Genomic DNA, 24,911 nt, shown 5'->3' with positions numbered 1-24,911 from the left:
CATGTAATTCATGATTCAGACAGCATGATGCAATTGCCTGTATCCTTCTACTTGCCCCAGCCTCAATGTGTGCATAATTAACGAGCAAATAAGTGAATAAATAAATGAATGATAAATATGATAAGAGATAGCCCTTTTGCTCTATAGACCATGCTGTGAGGGGCGCCCCCCGAAGTTGTCCACCTGCACTGCAATGCACCATGGGGCCTGCCTCAGTGGGGGTGGGGTGGGGTGTCTCTGTGTGTTTTACTGCTCAGTTCATAAGCAGAAATTGTTTTAGGCCAGACTGGCAAAGCCAGACATCTCTAGGAGCCCAGTCCAAAACTTAAAGCTATGACAAGCACCCAGAATAAAATAGGAAATGATGAAAGGTCATCTTTCATTTTTTAAAGAGAAGCCAGAAATTGGGAGCTTTCTGTAGTGTCCCAATTTTCACACGTTGGCAAATAATTCTTCAAAAGTCTTACATAAACTAAACAAGTCAAGAGTTTGTGATTTCTGATTTGGGGTTAGTAGCTCTACATACGCAAAAATTTAGAAAGGAGACTTTCCTGGTTGCGGTGGGCATAGTGGGGCAGGAGAAAAAAATTTCTTCTATATTTCTAGAAGAAGATAGAGGGCGAGCAGACAGAACTTGTGGCTGGAGAAGAGATGTCTTTTAGGGCCGATTTTCCTAATGTCCTCCGAGGCTTTCTCAGACCGTCTCCCCCTCATCCTTCCAAGGTTCCCTGCCCCATCACACCACACCCATATGCATGTGCACCCAGTCCCTTGGTACCCTGACACCCTTAGGTGTCTGGAAATATGAGAAACTGGACTCAAAGCTAACCTTATTAGAAGAGCAGACTCCAGCTGTAAACAAAAGAACAAAATTCCCCTCACTAGTCTTTGCTGTCTCTACCTAGGAAGAGTCAGCTAGACATGTGCCTTCTTTACAAGAAGTGGAGTTCAAATAAGGTAGTTCTAGGAACCATCTTATTCAAGGACTTTAGATTTTCTCAGCATTAACCAGTACGGTAGATTGTGAAAATGCTTAATTTGTCCTATTACTCTATACAAACCCTTTTGCAATATGATTTTTTTATTCCTCTGCGATATTGTGACTTATGATAAGAAAACTATATTGGTCTTTTGTCAGTTCCTGGCACAGACTCCTAAACCCTTGGAATTTCCCAAGTTTTGAGAGGACCGAGGTGTCTTTTGTTATGTTAATGAAGTGACTTCGGTAAAAACCCTAGATAACCTAAGGATGGGGCCTGGTTGCCTGGAGAGCCAACCATGCGATTAGAGGGGTGGAACTTCAGTCCCTTCCCCAACCTCAGGGGAGGGGAGAGGCTGGAGATTGAGTTCAATCGACAGTGGTCAATGATTTAATTAGTCAGGTCTACGTGATGGAGCCTCCATAAAAACCCAAAAGACAGAGTGCAGAGAGCTTCTGGGCTGGTGAACACATGGAGATTTGAGGAGAGTGGCATTCTTGGGGAGGGTATGAAAACTCCAAGCCCTTCCCACATACCGTACCCTATGCATCTCTTCCATCTGGCTGTTCCTGAGTTGTATCCTTTTGTAATAAACTGGTAATCTAGTAAGTAAATGTTCCTCTGAGTTCTGTGAGCCGCTCTAGCATATTAATCAAAGCTGAGGACGAGGTCATGGGAACCTTGGGTCTATAGCTTGTTGGTCAGAAGCACAGGGGATGACCTGGACTTGCTTTGGTGTGGAGGGTTGGGGGAGGGGCAGTCTTGTAGGACTGAGCCCTTAACCTGTGGGAGGACCCAACGCTATCTCCAGGTAAATAGTGTCAGGATAAATTGAACTGTAGGACAGCCATCAGGTGTCAGTGCCATGTGATAGCCATGTGAGAGTAAAGGAGAAACACTTATCGGATCCTCTCATCAAAAGATGGGGTCCGTTCCTCTTTTCTCTGAATCTGGACTTGGTCCTATGACTTTCTTTGGCCAAAGAGATATTAGAAAATGTGATGCATGCAGAGTTGGCAAGTGCTTGCATGTTAGGGTTTGCAATCTTCTGTTGCACTTGGAACTCCGAGAGCACAATGTGAAGAAAACAAGCTCAGCTGCTAAGAGGCCATGTGGAGAGAGAAGGGCACTCAGAAGCCTGACTGAGTCAGCCCAGTCCAGAAGAACCACCCTGACAGCCCACAGAATCTTTAAGAAATAATAAATCTGAGCTGTTTAAGACACCATGTTTGGGATGGTTTAAGCAGCAGAAGCTAATGGATAGAACCAGACTATTCCTCTCTAGAGCGCTGATCTTTTATGACTTTGGCCAGGTAGTCCTCACCTGAACACATAGCTGAAATGGAGCCCCTCATTGGGAATTAAGTAACCTCCATATCTGTAGGAAGCAGAATTAGCAACAAACACAATGCACTGGGAAAAACCAAAGCAGAATCCGTAAACATTTGCTTTTCGGATGGCTGTCTTGTATGGCTTCTCCAGTTCAGTCTCAAACACTTCTATAAACTGCCTCTCCTTTCCAATCCCAGCCACAGTGCGAATATTATTGAGGGCTTCGTTTGTAATCTGAAGAATGAAAAAGAGTTTTAGAAATAAAAGAGCAGAGATAACTGCTTTCATGACATTTTCAGCCGTTACATGGATTAGATCTGGTGCAAATGACAGAAGGCAGTGTACAGCACAGATGGGGGCATCAACTGGGAACATAGAGAAGTTGCTGGAGATCAATTTGACTGGACCCTGAGACATTCTATCAGTTCAACACAAGTTCTACTTGATCCTAACATGGCTTTGTTGCCTCTACTTGTTGAGGAAGAGAGAAGAGGGGGAAAAACGGTACACAAGGCTATCTTTGTGAATTCATTTGAAATGTTCAAAATGGTATCTTTAGATGTGTCTGAGAGAAAAAGATTGTTTAATAATATAAACCTAAAATATTAGATTCTATTTCTTAAAAAATTATGACCAAATACTATATAAGATAGATTAAAACTGAGTATGAAGTTTATCTTTTAGTCTATACTACGAATTTGTATTTGTTTCAATCCCTACTCTAGGGTAAATAACCACTGTTTCTGGATTAAGGTCCTATCCTAAAAACGGTACAAAAGTGGGCTACTTCCTACTATTGGCATATGAAATTCTTTTGGCTTCTGCCTACTTGGGCAATGTTCACATTCTTTCTTTAAAGAGAAAAAACCTAGTTTATAGTAAATTTGTTAAAAGGTGAGGGCGTGTTTATGTGTGTGTGCATGATTCCTTATCCCTGATATCTGTCTATGCCACCATATCTTCATTTACCTCTGATAACCAGATTTAATTAGAACACACTCTTAAAAGTGCACAGCTAAAACCTAAGTGTATTCGAGACCTAAACTGTATATATCTCATGGTACTCTTTGGGAAACACATTTACCACAAGTCAGGCAGACACTGAAGTGTGAAAGTTAAAAGCACGTGCCATTAAAAAGATAGTAACTCCTCTCTGTGTGGGTGGCATGACCTGGAGAAACCATTAAGCTGAAAAAAACAAATAGACAGGAAAGTGAACTATCCTCTCTTGCAAAGGAGAATACTACACTAAATTGGGATGTAGAAAAAATAACTGTTTGACAGGAAACTGAACATGTAACCCTCTGTGTTTTCCCCACTATTTCTCCACACCTGCTCAATCCCATATCATCAGAGGCATATATGAAAAAGGCTAATGGGAAGTTTCTAACCATGAATGTTTGTAGGCTGACAGCTTCCTTAAGTCTGTTTGCACCCCTCATTCTTAGCAGTCTGACAGCCACTCAGCCATAAGCAGTCTGAAAAGTGGGTCTGGGAGATTACCTGTCCTGCGACCTCCATAGCCTGCTTGTCATGAGTGGCAAATCCCATCAACATTTTGGTCTGTATGGCTCCTGATAAAGCCAAGAAGGGGAAGAAGCACACTATGACCAGGCTTAGCTTCCAGCTAAAGAAGAAGGCGATGATCATGGCCACGGTGATGTTAGTGAAGGCATTGACCATCATCCCGATCTGAGAGCCGGCAGCCTGCAAACCAAAAGTGATCAGCCAATTTCAGACACACAGTCTCTAACTAAATATCATGAAAAAGCCATTTTGTAGCAAACAGATAGGTTTTTAAAAATTATTTTGATAAAATATACATAACAATGTTTATCATTTTAGCCATTCCTAAATGTACAAGACAGTGGCATCAAATACCTTCACAATTGTAACTCTCACCACATTTATTCCCGAAACTTTTTCATCATTCCTAACAAAAACTATACCCATTCAATTTAACATCCCTTCCTCCCTCTCCCCAGCCAGCGCCTGTTAACCTCTATTCTATTTTCTGTCTCTATGACTTTGCCGATTCTAGGTACCACATATAAGTGGAATCATACAATATTTATCCCTCTGTGCCTAGCTTATCTTATCAAGCATAATATTTTCAAGATCCATCCATGTTACAGCAGGTATCAGGATTTCATTTATTTTAAAGCCGAATAATATTCCATTGTGTGTATATACCATGTTTTGTTTATCCATTGATCTGTTGATGAAAACTTGGGTTGTTTTCACCTTTTGGCCATAATGAATAATGGTGCTATGAATATGGGTGTACAAGTATCTGTTTGTGTCACTGCTTTCAATTCTTTTGGATATATACCTAGGAGTGGAATTACTGACCATACGGTAGTTCTATGTTTTAAAAAGGGAGGGTCTTTTAATTAAAGAGACCCCCCAATGCACTTGAAGGCTGAATTAATAAAAGTACATCTTATTCACACCTTCTTGGGAGCTCATGTATTGACTAATCTCATTTCATGGGTATCAGAACTAGACCAGTTAGTGTGAGATTGATTCTAGTGATAATAAATAACTATAAAAGCTCCTTGCAGATTGAAGGTTGCAAAAATAGAAGAGATGAGATTATGGCTTATTTATTTAATCTAAGGTCAAGAATAAGGTGAACTAGACACTAGAATACGCAAATGTTGAGAGTAAAACTGGTAAAAACTTTAAGCAGTAAGACAATGCATATTAAAACTTTTCAAAATGACTATACATTTTGATCCAGTGGTTATATTTTGAGAACTAAAAAAATAATCAAGGGTATGCCACAAGCTTGATGCAAAATGGTATAAATTGCTTATGTGGGGAGGGAGGACCTAAACGGGGAATTCTTTAAGAAATGATGATATATTAAAATCATGAATTAAGCATTCTTTAAAAATTCATTGTAGAAGGATATATAAGGACCAAAATAGGCTCACATCAGATTGTTTCAGGAGAAAAAAGAAAGATTACAAAATAATATGTACAGTGTGACCCAATGACTGTGGGAAACACATTTTCTATTTATACAATAGAAAAACTCTAGAATGATCAAAACGAAAAATTTACAGGTATTTTCCTTTAAAGAGGATTCCATGTTCCTTTGAATTCCCCATATCATGGTTCATATTGTTGGTTGAACTGGTAGAAGTCGAGATATACAGTACAGCACTACAAATCCAGTGAGTTTTTTCTTCCAAGAGCCTCACAGACAGACCATGACTTTTCTTTTTCCTCTTTTTCTGATTTTCATGGAAAGTGAGCAGTGGTGTTGAGAGGCAAACTGAACTCTCATCCCTTTAACCCAAATGCCTGGTTTTATAAAGGTGTAGCCTCATCTTGTACACGTGTGCAAATCTCCTGAACAAGGCTACAGGTTCTGGGGTTTAGAAACCACAGCTTAGTCTCCCTTAGTCAGAAAAGACAGCCCTTGGAATGCGTCAGGATTCTAGATAGCAATCATCTCCGTCTTTCCCTCAGGTTCCCGGCTGGGCTGCTTAGAACTGCTTCTTTTCCTAAGACTAACTTACAAGCCAGGCACCTGTGGAAGGAGGCTTTTTTCCACACACACCCTCTGGGGGCGCCATTAAGTCTCGTGGAATCTGAGCCTCTGGGCCTAAAAAAAACAAAACAAAACGATCTGAGAAAGGAGGGAAAGTTCTTCTCAATTGCTAGACTCAGAGGAAATGCAAAACTCTGACAGATTTTGATTCATGCCATAACACTGATTCTGGGCATTACCTAGGAGACAGTGTGCTTTAGCTGCTGTTTGTCAGCTTTGGAAATGCGTGAAAATGTAGCTCTGGGGTATCCCCCCACGAGTCCCTGTTTCATAGGAAATATGTACGTGGTTATTGGAATTACGTGATTATTGGAATACATAAAGGAAAGAAAGTCTACTCCAGTTACTACATCCCTGGTTTCCCCCACGGCTTACCCCTTGAACTTGAGAAGCATCTGTAGCAAGCCTTGTTGTCAGTGCTCCAGGGCTATTTCTGAGGTCATCAAACCAGCCAATGTCTTGCCCTAACATTGCTCTGAAACCCAATTTACGTAGCCTTTTGGTGAGGAGTTCCCCGGATTTAGCAAAAGCATATCCCTAAAACATAAAGGAGTCTTTAGTGATATTTTACCAGGAGAAGGGGGAAAATAACTAAATCGCTTACTGAAAAATAAAATTCCTTACCTGCAGAAATTGAGTGCAAAAAGATAAACAGCCTATTGCTACAAAGAGCAGGCACACACCATGGATCTGCGACCTTTGTTCTTCTTTATCAGGAATTGAAAAAGTCTTTGCAAGACAGTAAGCAAGGAAGTAACTTTAGTATTAACAAACAATAGCAAAAGAAATCAATTCAAATATGTTTAAGAGAAATTTCTCTTAGGCTTTGCGTTAAAAAGCAGTTCACTTTAAACATACTAGCGTTAAACCAAAGTTAACTATGAACATGTGCACTTAATTCTCTGTGGGGAAGGAAGGCTGGTGAATAAAACCCAGTGGTTATGACTGACAGAATTTTTGTCTCGTTTCTTTGCCTGATGTAGGCAATTGTATTGGCTTTTCTTTGATACAGATGAAAAATATGATGAAATGCCTCAAATTCTTTACATAATAAGGCAAGGAAGAAAAAGAAAGGAAGGAAGAAAAGAAGAAAGAAAGGAGGAAGGACAGAAGGGGGGAAGTTACTTGAGAATCTGAGAATATTATTCCGGGACAAAACTCAAAGCAATATGACCTATGTCTTTCCCCTATAATAAAGATGGCTTTCCCACTCAGGTACCTCGCCTATTATTAGTTTTATAGATTACTTATATATATACAAATAATAGCATTATTATAAAAGCAACTGGCACACACACACAAAAAAGCAACTAGCTATCGAGGCATTGACTGGAATTGTCTTAGGACAGAAAAGCTTCCATCCATCAGAGGCTGAAATTGTTGCTTCTAAATCACCAGAAGCTGAAAACATTCCCCTCAAAAAACTATGGAAATTATGAGTGGGGTTTTTTTTCAGTCTATAATAAGTGGTAAACTATACTCATAAGTATATTCTGAACTTACAGGCACTTGCTCAAGTAACTGATTGGGACCCAAGCTGTTGCAATAAGAAAATGGAAAGAATAGCTGCATATTCTAATGCCATCGCCCTACAGTGAAGTAGATTTTAGGTACATCAAAACCCTCCTAATTCAGACTAAGTGAGGGAACTGTGAGAGTTCAGAAAAGCTATTTATTAGAGAGCTGCACAATAAATCCTTACTTATTGCTCTGCATTAATTTGAGTAACTAGAACAATGCCAGAAAGCAGTTGCTCAAAGGAAACCATTTATTCAACAAATATTTATCGAATACCTGCTATATGCCAAATAAATCTCCTGTAAACAATGTATACTACTCCATTAACAAATCCTTTCTTGTAAAGCAGAAGTAACCCGTTGAAATTATCACAAATTCCAAAGTAGGGGGAGGGGTTCTAAATTAATGAGATGTACTGTTTCTAGGACAGAGCTTTTGGGCCCGTTATGGTTCTTAGCAATAAAGAATACATTCATTCTTAATGAACGAAGTGGGTTCAAAAGATTCCACAGTCATTCACCCCACCATGGAATAACTGATGTAAGTTTACTTTACAGTTTACAAATACAAGGACTTAAAGACATATTTCAGTTTGGTTTTAAAAATCGCTATACAAATCCCCACAAACCCCAAACAGTGATGCCATAATTCTCATTCCTCTCTAAGGTCACCTATTATAATCATGGACTATAATACTGCATATTAGCCAGTTTAACTCTTATTTTATAGATGGGAAACGAAAGCCCACAAGATCGAGTCCTTTGTCCAAGTTCATTTAGCTGGTGGTTATTATTAGATAAGGAAATGCCTGGTTTCCAGATTCCAGTGCAGTGGTTTTCTTCTGGGCACGCTCTCTTGGCTCTTGATATTACCCGTCTTCTCAGTGTTAAAAAAGAATGTTTGGCTAATATTAAGTTCAAAATTGGGCATCAGCTGTCTGTAATCTTCCCCCCCTCCCCAAACTCTACTGCATGAGTTCTTTGTACATTCTTACTGAAATGCAACCCAAAGGACTGCCCATCCCCCGGTTCTTCTGTTTTTAGACTAGCTGTAGTTCAAGCACACATCTACATCATCTTGTAAAGGTAAGTTTGTTTAAGGAGAAAATGAACATTCTCTAGACTCTTGCTATTTACCAGATGCAAATGTGTTACTTAACCTACTTTAACTTAAATGAGGATTTCCTTAAATTAGGATTCTTAAAACAACCCAGTGAGGTAGATTTTCTTGCCCCATATTATAGATAAGGAAGCTAAGACTCATCAAGGGGAAACCACTTGCCCAGGTGCATGCAGACAGCACAGAGCAGAGACCTGCGGCAAGTCCAGGGCTGGCTGACTCCAGCGTTCATGCTTTTACCCAGCACGCTATGTCCAAACTGCAGTGCTTGGAACACTTGGCACCTTTTCCAAGTCATATAAACCCAGGGAAAGTGAACCAGAGACATTATGCTTTACGTGTACATTGAGGTTTCGCTAGATTAGCAACCAGGCCCCTAACGCCCAATCATTTGCTGGGTCCTCGTTCCAAACTGTGGTCTCAGTACCAACTGTGAATATTGTGCCCTTTAGATATGTCAGAATGAAAACAGTGCAATTAAAACCAGACTATTATCTGACTCATGATTATACCCTACGAGATGAAAGCATCATGAACCGACTGATGAATATGTCATAATTATGCTAAGAGGCACACAAAAACAACCTTCTTTATCAAAGAAGAAGAATAGTAAAGCTTTATCCTCTTAGCAAATATAACCCTGTGAGAGCCTTAACGATGAGCAGATTTTGGATTTCACCAACTAGATCCTGCTACTCTGATCCTTCGGTCCTTAAGTGAAAAGCTGAATTGCTCAGGCTAGGATTTTCTGGTTGTGACCAAAAGAATCACAGAGAATATTCTCACCACCAATAACCAAGGGCAGGGGTTATAACTGGATCATCAAATTTTCTTTGACTTGGCCATTTCATAGACCACTAGAGCTGGAAGTTATCTTACAGATCATCTTTGTCAAACCTTCCTTTTATAGTTAAGGAAACTGAGACCCAGAGAAGTGGCATGATGTGATCCCAGGGCAGAAAAAAGTCTCCTGGCACGGAACACAGGACTCTTCCCAAAACAGTTCATACAGAGTTTGGGTAAAGGTGAGTGAATGCATTCCATACTCTGCATTTATAAGAGAGAAAGAGATGATCAGCAAAGAAGTTGACATCCTGGAATTATTTTAAAAGTGTACATCTAGGGCATAGTCTTGGGTCTTAACAGATTCAATGCCACCCCCTACACCCTCTACATCTGCATCACTGCTCAGTGGAATGCATCTGCAGAGCCTCTCCCTAGTAGAAGGTCAGCTTTATGAGAGCAGGGAGGGCTCTGGTTTTCTTGCTCCTCACTGTACTGCTAATACCAGCAACAGTGTCTGGAAAACAGTAAGTGATCGATAAATATTTGGTGAATGATGAGTGGATTTTCTGGTTTAATGTCTGTCTTCCTCATAGACTGGAAACTACATTAGGGAAGGCGCCCTGACTGACACTGTGTTCCCAAGTCCCTAGTCTAGGGGAGATAATCAACAAATACCTGTTGAGTGAATAAAAGAACATTTCTATTATGATTAGGGTATGGTATTTACTAGATACTAATGAATATAAATTAATTATTAAAATATTTTCAGCATAACCAGAAATTCAGTTTACCAGAGTTGGCCCCTGTGTTTCCAATTTCCTACCTTTCTGATGACTTCCTCACTTAACACAAGGGGACAGTGTGAAAATTGAAGCAGTGGCTGAGGCCCTCCCTATAGGATTGATCTGATTTTGCGTGTGGACTGTACAAGTCTTTCTATACAACTCATGCCTGAGGGGACTTAACTTCTGGTCAGGAACTCTGCCAGAGAGACCGCAAGAGAGAAAGAACAGTAGAGGGGGAAACTAAAACTTAGGACTCTCACAAATCCTTCAAAAAAGCTGGTGCTAGTCCTGGTCCCATCACCTAATGTGACCCCGTGTCACCTTGAACAAGTTGTTACAGTTCTCTAGATTCTAGGTTTGCCTCCTTGTTGACCTCACAGGATTTGTGTGTGTGTAAATTTCAACTAAGAAAATGTGATAGCATTTTGAGAACTAATTTTGCAATGATAAGTTTTTATTGGAACTTGGCTCTGTAGTCACACTGCCTGGATTTAAATCCCAGATCCACCACTCGCTCCCCTAAGCTCTTTATGCCTTGGTTTGCTCCTTTGTCAAATGGGAACAATAAGAATACCTACCACAGGTGGTTATTAGAAAAGTTTAGTGAACTATTGTACACAAAGTTCTTAGATAGTGCCTAATTAATGTTTGTAGTCATTATTATTATTATTATTTTATTATAACAATGAAGTCAGATGGAGAATATCAAAATTCCTAGGAGGTGGAAACTGAAATAAGCTTATTCTTTATCCATGTCTTATTTTACTTCTCTCTTCCTTTTCCTGTTTTCTCCCCACTTCCCCATTTCAATGGTGCAACCAGCAGAAGAGAAGAGCATTATACAACAGGCATGAGCACCTGCTATTACAAGTCAAACTTTGTACCTCAGCTGTTCAGCAAGATCAAAATGGCCCCCCCAATCCTTTTGTATTATTCAACCAACCAGCTTTGTATTCTGATTTGGTTTGCATATAGGTTAACTGCCCTCTTTTGACACTAAATTTGCAGCTATAGTGCTGTTTTTTTACAGACACGATGCCTGTTGAAGGGTGCTGCCAGCCCAAATGACAGACCGCTTCACCTTCTTACCTCCTGTGTGATGGAGACTCGAGACATTTTTAATCCTTTAGAGATGAGAAAAAAGAGCTAAAAAAAGAGCTTAAAAAAAAGAACAGAGCTAAAAACATTACAACAAAGAGCCAACCTATCAAAAATGACGATATCCACTGATAGACAAACCAAAGGTAGGAGGAGAATAAAGCTGGTCCAGCTGTTTGCTTACCCCAAGAATCTGGCTGAAGAAGAAGGCATAGAAGGGTGTGACTGTCCCATTGACAGCTGCGCCCACAGCCCCTACCAGCATGTAGGGCCATTCTGGAGCATTAACTTTCAGAATCCTCCTAACTGGGGCAGGTTCAATTTCTTCTTCCACAGGAATGTTTTTGTCCTTGAGGGAAGAGGGAGTTACATTAATCGTCTAAATTTCTGCATATACTCTTTTCTTATACAGCAGACCCTTTGGCATTCACAGCTTTGAGTCATGGTTTGACTGGTTATGAGTGGCCTTAAAGATCTATGAGACGAAGTGATTTGTTATTTTGTGAAAAATCGTTCTGAATTGCTTGCCACCATGCTGTGACTTGGATGGGATCGATCTTAGAGTGTCTGCTCATCTGAAGGTGAGCTCGTAGTTCTCATTTCACAATTGCATAGGTATTAACTCTTGGGGAGTAATAAATATGTTGGATCTGTAAGAAAAATAACCCCCCAATTTTAAAAAGTTTTTGTGCTATAGTGGTATTTACATATTTGAGGACTTGTGAAATTTTCAAGATATGTCCTTCGTAAATGTCAAAGCTCTAAAATCTTGTAACTGGCTAAAGTTCTAAGGCAGGCCAGTGTATCTAAACAAGGCAAAATAATTTTTAAAATGTATTAAGTGGTGTCGACGGTTATCAATTGCATGTTTTCTCTAAGGTTTTCCTTAATTAGTGCCCAGAAGTAAATAGTAATCAATTTGGATTTCTAAATTCTGCATTTTCTTCACAAGGAGTCAAAATTATTTCAAAATTTCCCTATTCCAATTTCTTTAGTTGCCAGTAAAGTGTCAGAGCTAGCAAATTTTTATCCTCTTAAAGGCAAATATATTCAGAATATCATCGTTTTTATCATCATTTTTCCTTGTTATAGATATTGTTCAGTGCTTGGTCTTTAGGCCCATTATTCAATAATTTGTTAAATTTATTGCCCACTTTGTTTGAGAAAGGGTTTTAGGTGACGTATATAGACCTGTATTGATTTATTTTTTACTTTTTCTATTAAAATATACTAAAAATGTCTACAGCAAATTGACTACAAAACTATTAGTGCTCTCTTTCATTAACACGCAGTAATTTACCCCTTAGGGAGCTGAATGTCAGGAACAGAAGACAACAAGGAACTTCAAATACTATCCTTTTGCTTCCAAAGTCAAAGTCTACATTGCCAAGTCAATTGAAATAAAAGCCTGGTGTCCCTCTCATTTTAGTTGCAAGCCAAATAGGATGGGCGAAGGCAGCTCAGCTGGTGATAGATTTGTCAATGCCTCCGTTTCAAGTTCTCTCTTGGCCTGCCGTCAACAGTTGCACTTGTCATTACTACTCACTCATGCAGCAAATCCTTCAATGATTTCATCTCTGACATCTTACTAAACTCTAGGAAATCAATGCAGAGAGGAAGACGGGTGGCTGGGAAAGCATGAGGGAAACAGGTGTAGAAAGAATGGGGTTCTTGGATGAGCCTCATATGGCCACTAATGGAATGTATCACCGAGCTCTTCAGCTCTCTGAGGCTCAGTTACCTCCTCCTCAAAAGGAAAGTTGCGTGGGGGAGACAATTCTCTATGGGTCTCCCATGTTTCTGCACCTCTTGTGAAAAGAGGCATTGACTACCTTTGTTCAGGCTAATTTTTCAAGGATATTTGTACAGCAAATAGCCTTGGAGGACAGAGGTAGTGTCTCCATCCCAAGAAAAGGACAGATGTGCTTATTGCCCATTATAAAAACATCAGGTTCCTCAAGCCCAGGATTCCTCTCCCCGTTCATTTGCTGGTATCATCTGGCTCTCTTTGCATCAACTTGACAGGAAGTGGGGTTGGGCTGGGGAACTAGTGCAAATGCTATACTCTGGCTCCTGCTTGTGCTTTGAGTAAAACGTTGTTTGTCTCTGACGCAGAGCTCTTGTGTAGTCTGCTGGCATCCATGAAATTGGGTCAGGCTATAGCTTGCAATAGAGCAAAATATCAGACCCTCTACAGTTCTAAACAGTGGTTGGTGTCCAGTTCTGGATGCTTACCAGACTCATGTGGGTCGAAGATTAAAATTACAGACACTTGTGTCCCATCAACAGAAATACTAATTTAGTAAGCCTAAGAGTGAATTTGTGTTTTAAAAAATACTCCTCAGGTAATTCTGATGACAAAGCCCATTTTTTGAGGTCCTCAGCAGTATACAATCTCCAAAACTCCTTCCAGAACTAAATGTTTGGGGTGCCATGTTTGAACGTTTTGAAAGTGTCAGCTGTGCTATACCATCTAGGGACATTAAACTCCAACATTTCCTGGAACCACTGTCCCACAGGATGGTCCACCCTCAGTCTGACATGATAGAAATTTCCCTGGTCATCTGATATCTGAAGGTATCCCTAAACCTTAACAACAAAACCAAAGACATCTAAAAGCAGTATGAAGTACCTTTTGTCCAGTAGTTAACATTCCAAGATAGGCTAACAGGAAGCAAAATTTAATTAATTTGAATAATTTTCTTTTTTTCCCTTTCATTAAAAATTTGACTTTAAAGGAAACTATGCCCCAACCCCCCAAAAGATGAGGCTATTAAGACTGAATGATGCAAAAACTAGGAAATCTGTCCCTGAGTAATTGACTTTTGATTGACTTTTATTTGATATTGCTAAAAGATAGTAGAAGAATAAAAGAAAATTAAAGTCACTATGTACAGAAGGGTTTTTACCTCTGGGATTTTGAAAAGCTAAAGATGAATTTACTCATCTAAAAAAAGCTAAAAATCTAAAGATTTTATATATATATATATATATATATATATATATATATATATATATATATATATATATATATAGCAAACCAGTAACTCACAGAGAGATACAGTTATAAAAGTTTATATATGCTTCCTCACTGCAGGGTTCCTGCCTCTATTGTGTCAATGTCAAGTTGCACAGTGCTCATTTATTTATCATATGTCAAGAAGTATCCTGCTAGCAGCTCCAATGCAGGGAGAAGGACAGTGGCTCTTGTTCATCTTTGCATCCGTAACACAATACCTGGCACGTGATAGGTGTGCAATCAGTGTTTATTGGATGAAAGAATGAATGAAGCTTTTATGCCCGTGGAGCATACACGCAACAAAACATTTATTTAAAAAACACTGATCACTCACTTACAATGTAGATGGTACAATGCTAGACAATGAGCTTTTCCCAGCTTCCTTCCTTCCATCTCCTTGGGTAGGTCAGGTGAAAATATAACCTCCTACTTAAATCTTATGTCCCGATTTCTATACTTTGTTACATTGACTATGTCATGCCAATCCATAGGGGTCTCCTGCCTCGATAACGACTTTATGATGATAGGAAATGGTAACTATGACCAAGAAGCAGGGACTCTCCAAATAATCAAAAACTGATAATCATTTTTATAGATCCTCTGTCCTATCTCTCAACCATTGCCTAAACCCTGTCTCCAAATTAGCTGTGATGAAGCTACGGATTTCTAATATTTGACCTTGACTCAATCTCCTATATGTTTTACCTTTTTAGTTTCCCTAAAAGAGATGCCTATATATCAGAGACTGGAACCTCTAGCCTGCAGGTTTCCCCTAATCCTAATCTTAATTTTGTCAGCACTGTAACTAAGATCTGAATCCATTTATGAGAGCCAAGAGTATAGCTTGGAGAGGAAGAGAAAACAGGCTGTAGTCATGGCTCTGTCACCAGCTAACTATGAGATGTTGGGTCAGACACCCCACTTAGAGTTTGGAAGGACAGACTTTTGAAACCATTTCCTGAAGTTTTCGGAGTCAAAACTCTAAGAGACCACAAAGTGGAGATAACTCCTTTATATAAGTAAAACTTTTGCATTGCCACAGAAGGTAGAACATCTCCCAATTAACAGAAGGTCAGGTTAGAGCTTCTTCATCAAAATAAGAAAAAAAAGAAAAAAAAAAAAGAATTTTGCCAGTGCTTGATCTTACAGAATTTAGTTAACTATTAAAAAACTTTAAAATGTACTTGGATGAGAAAGTCCATACTTTAACCAAACAGGATTAAATTTTATTAACCCTGATTCTGTTGTTTCCTTTTAAAAAATACTTAATTTTTAAATCAAAAAGATTCTAATATAATTATCATACAAATGAGCAGTATTAATATAAGCATAAGACCTTTATTCGCTTCAAGCTTTAGCAAAATCTCATTGGTGTCCTTGTCACTTTCTTCCTTTCTTCCTTTTCCTTCCTTAACTAGAGAGAGAAATCAGAGTGTCATCTTTATAAAATTACACTGGGTTATGGACCATTTTTGTTTCTCTAAAACTAATCTCTATACTTGATTTAGGTTTCCATTTATTTAAAGAACTCCCTTCTGAGTTTTCCCTGCCTCATGAGAACTCTGGGAACCTGATCTTCAGACCTCCAGGAAATCTGATTGTTCTCTGCAACAATGCTGAGCCATCTACTAGCTTCAACAAAAACAACAAAATTGGATTTTCTTTTCCTTCCTTCCTAACGCTCTTGCTTTTATTGTAGAATATTTGCCCAGAAACTAGGGGGAAAAAATTAAAATGCAAAAATTGAATATGATTGGGACTTCCCTGGTGGCACAGTGGTTAAGAATCCACCTGCTAATGCAGGGGACATGGGTTCGAGCTCTGGTGCAGGAAGATCCCACATGCTGCGGAGCAACTAAGCCTGTGTGCCACAACTAGTGAGCCTGTGCTCTAGAGCCCACGTGCCACAACTACTGAGTCCACGTGCCACAACTACTGAAGCCCGCGTGCCTAGAGCCCAGGCTCTGCAAAAAGAGAAGCTACCGCAATGAGAAGCCCGAGCACCACAATGAAGAGTAGCCCCTGCTCGCCACAGCTAGAGAACACGCACAGCAACAAAGACCAAATGAAGAAGCTTCAAGATGGAGGAAGATTAAGACGCGGAGATCACCTTCCTCCCCACAGATACATCAGAAATACAACTACATGTGGAACAACTCCTACAGAACACCTACTGAACGCTGGCAGAAGACCTCAGACCTCCCAAAAGGCAAGAAACTCCCCACGTACCTGGGTAGGGCAAAAGAAAAAAGAAAAAACAGAGACAAAAGAATAGGGACGGGACCTGCACCAGTGGGAGGGAGCCATGAAGGAGGAAAGGTTTCCACACACTAGGAGCCCCTTCGCGGGCGGAGACTGCGGGTGGCGGAGGGGGGAAGCTTCGGAGCCACAGAGGAGAGCGCAGCCACAGGGGTGCGGAGGGCAAAGCGGAGAGATTCCCGCACGGAGGCTCCGCGCCGAGAAGCACTCACCAGCCCGAGAGGCTTGTCTGCTCCCCCGCCGGGGCGGGCGGGGCTGGGAGCTGAGGCTCGGGCTTCGGTCGGATCGCAGGGAGAGGACTGGGGTTGGCGGCGTGAACACAGCCTGAAGGGGTTAGCGCACCACAGCTGGCCGGGAGGGAGTCCGGGGAAAGGTCTGGAGCTGCATAAGAGGCAAGAGACTTTTTCTTGCCTCTTTGTTTCCTGGTGCGCGAGGAGAGGGGTTTAAGAGCGCTGCTTAAAGGAGCTCCAGAGACGGGCATGAGACGCTAAGGCTGCTGCTGCCGCCAACAAGAAGCCTGTGTGCGAGCACAGGTCACTCTCCACACCGCCCCTCCCGGGAGCCTGTGCAGCCCGCCACTGCCAGGCTCCCGTGATCCGGGGACAACTTCCCCGGGAGAACGCACGGCGCGCCTCAGGCTGCTGCAACGTCACGCCGGCCTCTGCCGCCGCAGGCTCGCCCCGCCTCCTCCGTACCCCTCCCTCCCCCCGGCCTGAGTGAGCCAGAGCCCCCAAATCAGCTGCTCCTTTAACCCCGTCCTGTCTGAGCGAAAATCAGACGCCCTCAGGCGACCTACACGCAGAGGCGGGTCCAAATCCAAAGCTGAACCCCGGGAGCTGTGCGAACAAAGAAGAGAAAGGGAAATCTCTCCCAGCAGCCTCAGGACCAGAGGATTAACTCTCCACAATCAACCTGATGTACCCTGCAACTGTGGAATACCTGAATAGACAACGAATCATCCCAGATTGACGAGGTGGACTTTGGCAGCAAGGATATATATTTTTTTTTCCCTTTTTCTCTTTTTGTGAGTGTGTATGTGTATGCTTCTGTGTGTGATTTTGTCTGTATAGCTTTGCTTTTACCATTTGTCCTAGGGTTCTGTCTGTCCGTTTTTTTCTTTTTTTTTAACACTTAAAAATTTTTTTTTAATAATTATTTTTTATTTTAATAACTTTATTTTATTTTATTTTCTTCTTTCTTCCTTTCTTTTTTTTTTTTCCTTTTTATTCTGAGCCATGTGGAGGACAGGTTCTTGGTGCTCCAGCCAGGCATCAGGGCTGTGCCACTGAGGTGGGAGAGCCAAGTTCAGGACACTGGTCCACGAGAGACCTCCTGTTCCACGTAATATCAAATGGCGAAAATCTCCCAGAGATCTCCATCTCAACGCCAAGACCCAGCTACACTCAACGTCCAGCAAGCTGGACACCCTATACCAAACAACTAGCAAGACAGGAACACAACCCCATCCACTAGCACAGAGGCTGCCTAAAATCATAATAAGGCCACAGACACCCCAAAACACACCACCAGACGTGGACCTGCCCACCAGAAAGACAAGATCCAGCCTCATCCACCAGAACACAGGCACTAGTCCCCTCCACCAGGAAGCCTACACAACCCACTGAACCAACCTTAGCTACTGGGGACAGACACCAAACACAACGGGAACTACAAACCTGCAGCCTGTGAAAAGGAGACCCCAAACACAGTAAGTTAAGCAAAATGAGAAGACAGAGAAACAAACAGCAGATGAAGGAGCAAGGCAAAAACTCACCAGACCTAACAAATGAACAGGAAATAGGCAGTCTACCTGAAAAAGGATTCAGAATAATGATAGTAAAGATGATCCAAAATCTTGGAAATAGAATGGAGAAAATACAAGAAACGTTTAACAAGGACCTAAAAGAACTAAAGAGCAAACAAACAGTGATGAACAACACAATACATGAAATTAAAAATTCTCTAGAAGGAATCAATAGCAGAATAACTGAGGCAGAAGAACGGATAAGTGACCTGGAAGATAAAATAGTGGAAATAACTACCTCAAACCAGAATAAGGAAAAAAGAATGAAAAGAATTGAGCACAGTCTCAGACACCTCTGGGACAACATTAAACTCACCAACATTCGAATTATGGGGGTCCCAGAAGAAGAGAAAAAGAAAGGGACCGAGAGAATATTTGAAGAGATTATAGTTGAAAACTTCCCCAATATGGGAAAGAAATAGTTAATCAAGTTCAGGAAGCACAGAGAGTCCCATACAGGATAAATGCAAGGAAAAACACACCAAGACACATATTAATCAAACTATCAAAAATTAAATACAAAGAACAAATATTAAAAGCAGCAAGGGAAAAAGAACAAATAACACACAAGGGAATCCCCATAAGGTGAACAGCTGATCTTTGAGCAGAAACCCTGCAAGCCAGAAGGGAGTGGCAGGACATATTTAAAGTGATGAAGGAGAAAAACCTACAACCAAGATTACTCTACCCAGCAAGGATCTCATTCAGATTTGATGGAGAAATTAAAACCTTTACAGACAAGCAAAAACTAAGAGAATTCAGCACCATCAAACCAGCTTTACAACAAATGCTAAAGGAACTTCTCTAGGCAGGAAACACAAGAGAAGGAAAAGATCTACAATAATAAACCCAAAACAGTTAAGAAAATGGTAATTGGAACATAGATATTGATAATTACCTTAAATGTAAATGGATTAAATGCTCCCACCAAAAGATATAGACTGGCTGAATGGACACAGAAACAAGACCCGTATATATGTTGTCTACAAGAGACCCACTTCAGACCAAGGGACACATACAGACTGAAAGTGTGGTGATGGAAAAAGATATTCCATGCAAATGGAAATCAAAAGAAAGCTGGAGTAGCAATTCTCATATCAGACAAAATAGACTTTAAAATCAAGACTATTACAAGAGACAAAGAAGGACACTACATAATGATCAAGGGATCAATCCAAGAAGGAGATATAACAATTTAAATATTTATGCACCCAACATAGGAGCACCTCAATACATAAGGCAAATACTAACAGCCATAAAAGGGGAAATCGACAGTAACACAATCATAGTAGGGGACGTTAACACCCCACTTTCACCAATGGAAAGATCATCCAAAATGAAAATAAATAAGGAAACACAAGCTTTAAATGATACATTAAACGAGATGGACTTAATTGATATACATAGGACATTCCATTCAAAACAACAGAATACACATTCTTCTCAAGTGCTCATGGCAAATTCTCCAGGATAGATCATATCTTGCGTCACAAATCAAGCCTTGGTAAATTTAAGAAAATTGAAATCGTATCAAGTATCTTTTCCAACTACAATGTTATGAGACTAGATATCAAATACAGGAAAAAATCTGTAAGAAATACAAACACATGGAGGCTAAACAACACACTACTTAATAACCAAGAGATCACTGAAGAAATCAAAGAAGAAATCAAAAAATACCTAGAAACAAATGACAATGAAAACATGGTGACCCAAAACCTATGGAATGCAGCAAAAGCAGTTCTAAGAGGGAAGTTTATAGCAATACAATCCTACCTTAAGAAACAAGAAACATCTTAAATAAACTACCTAACCTTACACCTAAAGCAATTAGAGAAAGAAGAACAAAAAAACCCCCAAAGTTATCAGAAGGAAAGAAATCATAAAGATCAGATCAGAAATAAATGAAAAAGAAATGAAGGAAACGATAGCAAAGATCAATCAAACTAAAAGCTGGTTCTTTGAGAAGATAAACAAAATTGATAAACCATTAGCCAGACTCATCAAGAAAAAAAGGGAGAAGACTCAAATCAATAGAATTAGAAATGAAAAAGGAGAAGCAACAACTGACACTACAGAAATACAAAGGATCATGAGAGATTACTACAAGCAACTATATGCCAATAAAATGGACAACCTGGAAGAAATGGATGAATTCTTAGAAATGCACAACCTTCTGAGACTGAACCAGGAAGAAATAGAAAATATGAACAGACCAATCACAAGCACTGAAATTGAAACTGTGATTTAAAATCTTCCAACAAACAAAAGCCCAGGACCAGATGGCTTCACAGGCGAATTCTATCAAACATTTAGAGAAGAGCTAACACCTATCCTTCTCAAACTCTTCCAAAGTATAGCAGAGGGAGGAACACTCCCAAACTCATTCTACGAGGCCACCTTCACCCTGATACCAAAACTAGATAAAGAGGTACCAAAGAAAGAAAACTACAGGCCAATATCACTGATGAACATAGATGCAAAAATCCTCAACAAAATACTAGGAAACAGAATCCAAGAGCACATTAAAAGATCATACACCATGATCAAGTGGGGTTTATCCCAGGAATGCAAGGATTCTTCAGTATATGCAAATCAATCAACGTGATACACCATATTAACAAATTGAAGGAGAAAAACCATATGATCACCTCAATAGATGCAGAGAAAGCTTTCGACATAATTCAACACCGATTTATGATAAAAACCCTCCAGAAAGTAGGCATAGAGGGAACTTACCTCAACATAATAAAGGCCATATATGACAAACCCATAGCCAACATCATCCTCAATGGTGAAAAACTGAAACCATTTCCACTAAAATCAGGAACAAGACAAGGTTGCCCACTCTCACCACTATTATTCAACATAGTTTTGGAAGTTTTAGCCACAGCAATTAGAGAAGAAAAGGAAATAAAAGGAATCCAAATCGGAAAAGAAGAAGTAAAGCTGTCACTGTTTGCAGATGACATGATACTATACATAGAGAATCCTGAAGAGGCTACCAGAAAACTACTAGAGCTAATCAATGAGTTTGGTAAAGTAGCAGGATAAAAAATTAATGCACAGAAATCTCTTGCATTCCTATACACTAATGATGAAAAATCTGAAAGGGAAATTAAGGAAACACTCCCATTTACCACAGCAATAAAAAGAATAAAATACCTTGGAATAAACCTACCTAAGAAGAAAAAAGAACTGTATGCAGAAAACCATAAGACATTAATGAAAGAAATTAGAGATGATATAAATAGATAGAGAGATATACCACGTTCTTGGATTGGAAGAATCAACATTGTGAAAATGACTCTACTACCCAAAGCAGTCTACAGATTCAATGCAATCCCTATCAAACTACCACTGGCATTTTTCACAGAACTAGAACAAAAAATTTCACAATTTGTATGGAAACAAAAAAGACCCCGAATAGCCAAAGCAATCTTGAGAAAGAAAAATGGAGCTGGAGGAATCAGGCTCCCTGACTTCAGACTATACTACAAAGCTACAGTAATCAAGACAGTTTGGTACTGGCACAAAAACAGAAATATAGATCAATGGAACAGGATAGAAAGCCCAGAGATAAACCCACGCACATATGGTCACCTTATCTTTGATAAAGGAGGCAAGAATATACAGTGGAGAAAAGACAGCCTCTTCAATAAGTGGTGCTGGGAAAACTGGACAGCTACATGTAAAAGAATGAAATTAGAACACTCCCTGACACCATACACAAAAATAAACTCAAAATGGATTAAAGTCCTAAATGTAAGGCCAGACACTATCAAACTCTTAGAGGAAAGCATAGGCAGAACACTCTATGACATAAATCACAGCAAGACCCTTTTTGACCCACCTCCTAGAGAAATGGAAATAAAAACAAAAATAAACAAATGGGACCTAATGAAACTTAAAAGCTTTTGCACAGTAAAGGAAACCATAAACAAGACGAAAAGACAACCCTCAGAATGGGAGAAAATATTTGCAAATGCAGCAACTGACAAAGGATTCCTCTCCAAAATTTACAAGCAGCTCATGCAGCTCAATATCAAAAAAACAAACAACCCAATCCGAAAATGGGCAGAAGATATAAATAGACATTTCTCCAAAGAAGATATACAGATTGCCAACAAACACATGAAAGAATGCTCAACATCATTAATCATTAGAGAAATGCAAATCAAAACTACAATAAGATATCATCTCACACTGGTCAGAATGGCCATCATCAAAATATCTACAAACAATAAATGCTAGAGAGGGTGTGGAGAAAAGGGAACCCTCTTGCACTGTTGGTGGGAATGTAAATTGATACAGCCACTATGGAGAACAGTATAGAGTTCTTTAAAAAACTAAAAATAGAACTACCATATGACCCAGCAATCCCACTACTGGGCATATACCCTGAGAAAACCACAATTCAAAAAGCATCATGTACCAGAATGTTCATTGCAGCTCTATTTACAATAGCCAGGACATGGAAGCAACCTAAGTGTCCACCAACAGATGAATGGATAAAGAAGATGTGGCACATATATACAATGGAATATTACTCAGCCATAAAAAGGAACAAAAGTGAGTTATTTGTAGTGAGGTGGATGGACCTAGAGACTGTCATAGAGTGAAGTAAGTCAGAAAGAGAAAAACAAATACCGTATGCTAACACATATATATGGAATCTAAAAAAAAGAAAAAAAGAAAGAAAAAAAAATGGTCAGAAGAACCTAGGGGCAAGACGGGAATAAAGATGCAGACCTACTAGAGAATGGACTTGAGGTTACGGGGAGGGGGAAGGTTAAGCTGGGACAAAGTGAGAGAGTGGCATGGACATATATACACTACCAAACGTAAAATAGATAGCTAGTGGGAAGCAGCTGCATAGCAGAGGGAGATCAACTTGGTGCTTTGTGACCACCTAGAGGGGTGGGATAGGGAGGGCGGGAGGGAGGGAGACGCAAGAGGGAAGAGATATGGGGACACATGTATATGTATAACTGATTCACTTTGTTATAAAGCAGAAACTAACACACCATTTTAAAGCAATGATACTCTAATAAAGATGTTTAAAAAAAAGACCAAATGCAGCCAAAAATAAATAAATAAAATAAATAAATTTATTTTTCAAAAATTGAATATGATTGGTACTGTTACGTTTGAAACGCCAGTGCAGTGTTTAGTTCTTTCTCCCTTGAAGCTTATTAAACTCCTTACGTAATACATCTTGTAGTTATGAGTGGCAGCACCATGGACATAAATGAAGAACCTGTTTCTAGAACTAGAAGAGGTGCTGAGTCCTTAATTGCAAGATGAAGTAAGCAACCATGCTTGCTAAACGTTTTCTCTCACTGGATTCATCCTGCTGCTTCTGAGACAAGGTGTTCTTCTATGAAATTTATTTAAACCAACTCTATTAGATATTGAGACCTCTATCTATTTATTATCAATATATTAAAACCAAAAGAGAGCCTTAATAATCCTTCCATCATAGTCATAAGATCGTTAAGTAGCACTTTATTCCAAATTTGGCATTGTGAATCAGTGTTTATAATTACTTCCAAAATGGATTCTCATACTGAAATTGTTTAAAGACAATTTGAAATTACATCATGTACAATGGATGTGCTTGTAATTAAAATATTCTCTGACTCATTTTCTTTGGTTTATCTTGTGGTTTGGACCTTATTTTACTATAAAAATTTAATTTTTCATCTTAGTTTTAAAATCCCTTGATGTCCTACTACGTGCAGCTCAGTAACTAAACAGAAAGATGAAAGAGTTGTAGATCATGGGCAGGCTGGAATGGGACTCAACAGATTCTAGGTTTACATGTGTCAAATAAACAGAAATGTTTGCTAGGTCACATGGTTACCAAATAAAGGACCTTCTGGTTAGGTTTGACAGAGCTATTCTCAGGGCAAAGCAAGGTGCCCAAGTTGATACAAACATAAATAATATATAGTCACTAACTTTAAGAAGCTTATAATTTAGTAACAGGATAAGACAACATGACCTGAAATAAGCCTCAATAAGAAAACTGCCATGAAAAGATTCAAATGAAGAGTAATGGAGGATCGAAAATGGGAGTATCAGGGCTGAAGAATGAAGTTCAGTGATTAAGCAAGGATTTGAGGAGGAGGGATGTTCACCTTATGTGAAAGTTAGACTGTACCCACCACAGCAATAGACATCCTGATGAAGAAAGTTTAATATTGTTACATGTGTTGATTCTTCTCCTATCTCTTTCATTTTTATGTTGTTTTGAATGATGCTAAAATTAATAGTGTTAATTTTAAATGCACCCTTAAACAATTATTATAAAATTGTATGAACTGAACAAATGCCCATAAAACCTAATCAGTCCCCATTAATTTAAAATTTGTGATAACTTGTATATCAAATATTTCTGTTGTCAAACACTTTTGCCAAGGTTATTATAATTTAAGAAGGAGATTTAAAATTTTACAAAAACAGTTTTCAGATATTCTTAAAAATTTTTTAAGGATACCTACATAATCAAATAATCTGCTAAGTACCTGTAATTTGCTTGTGTTTATTAGAATGGTTCATCTAAGAACTATCAATTAACCCTTAATAGCTCAGTTTTAGTTACCATGTATTCTTAAAAGTATTTAATTAATTTGTGTTTCTTTTA

The 24,911-nt window shown here is 39.4% G+C and overlaps 1 protein-coding gene across 2 annotated transcripts in view; it reads right to left on the bottom strand.

Annotated features, from left to right (window-relative positions):
* ABCB11 (ATP binding cassette subfamily B member 11) overlaps window positions 1–24,911 on the bottom strand; it is an 89,328-nt gene that overhangs the window by 9,056 nt on the left and 55,361 nt on the right. For both annotated transcript variants that reach the window (XM_068543935.1, XM_068543936.1), the window contains exons 18-22: window positions 11,365–11,529; window positions 6,499–6,603; window positions 6,250–6,411; window positions 3,816–4,019; window positions 2,305–2,546 (exon numbers count right to left, since the gene is read on the bottom strand). In XM_068543935.1, the coding sequence (XP_068400036.1) occupies window positions 2,305–2,546; window positions 3,816–4,019; window positions 6,250–6,411; window positions 6,499–6,603; window positions 11,365–11,529 (878 nt within the window). The remainder of the gene's footprint in view (window positions 1–2,304; window positions 2,547–3,815; window positions 4,020–6,249; window positions 6,412–6,498; window positions 6,604–11,364; window positions 11,530–24,911) is intronic.

The sequence above is a fragment of the Eschrichtius robustus genome, chromosome 5, assembly GCF_028021215.1.
Source record: "Eschrichtius robustus isolate mEscRob2 chromosome 5, mEscRob2.pri, whole genome shotgun sequence".
NCBI classification, from domain to species: domain Eukaryota; kingdom Metazoa; phylum Chordata; class Mammalia; order Artiodactyla; family Eschrichtiidae; genus Eschrichtius; species Eschrichtius robustus.
This window is presented reverse-complemented; position numbering and strand designations above follow the sequence as displayed.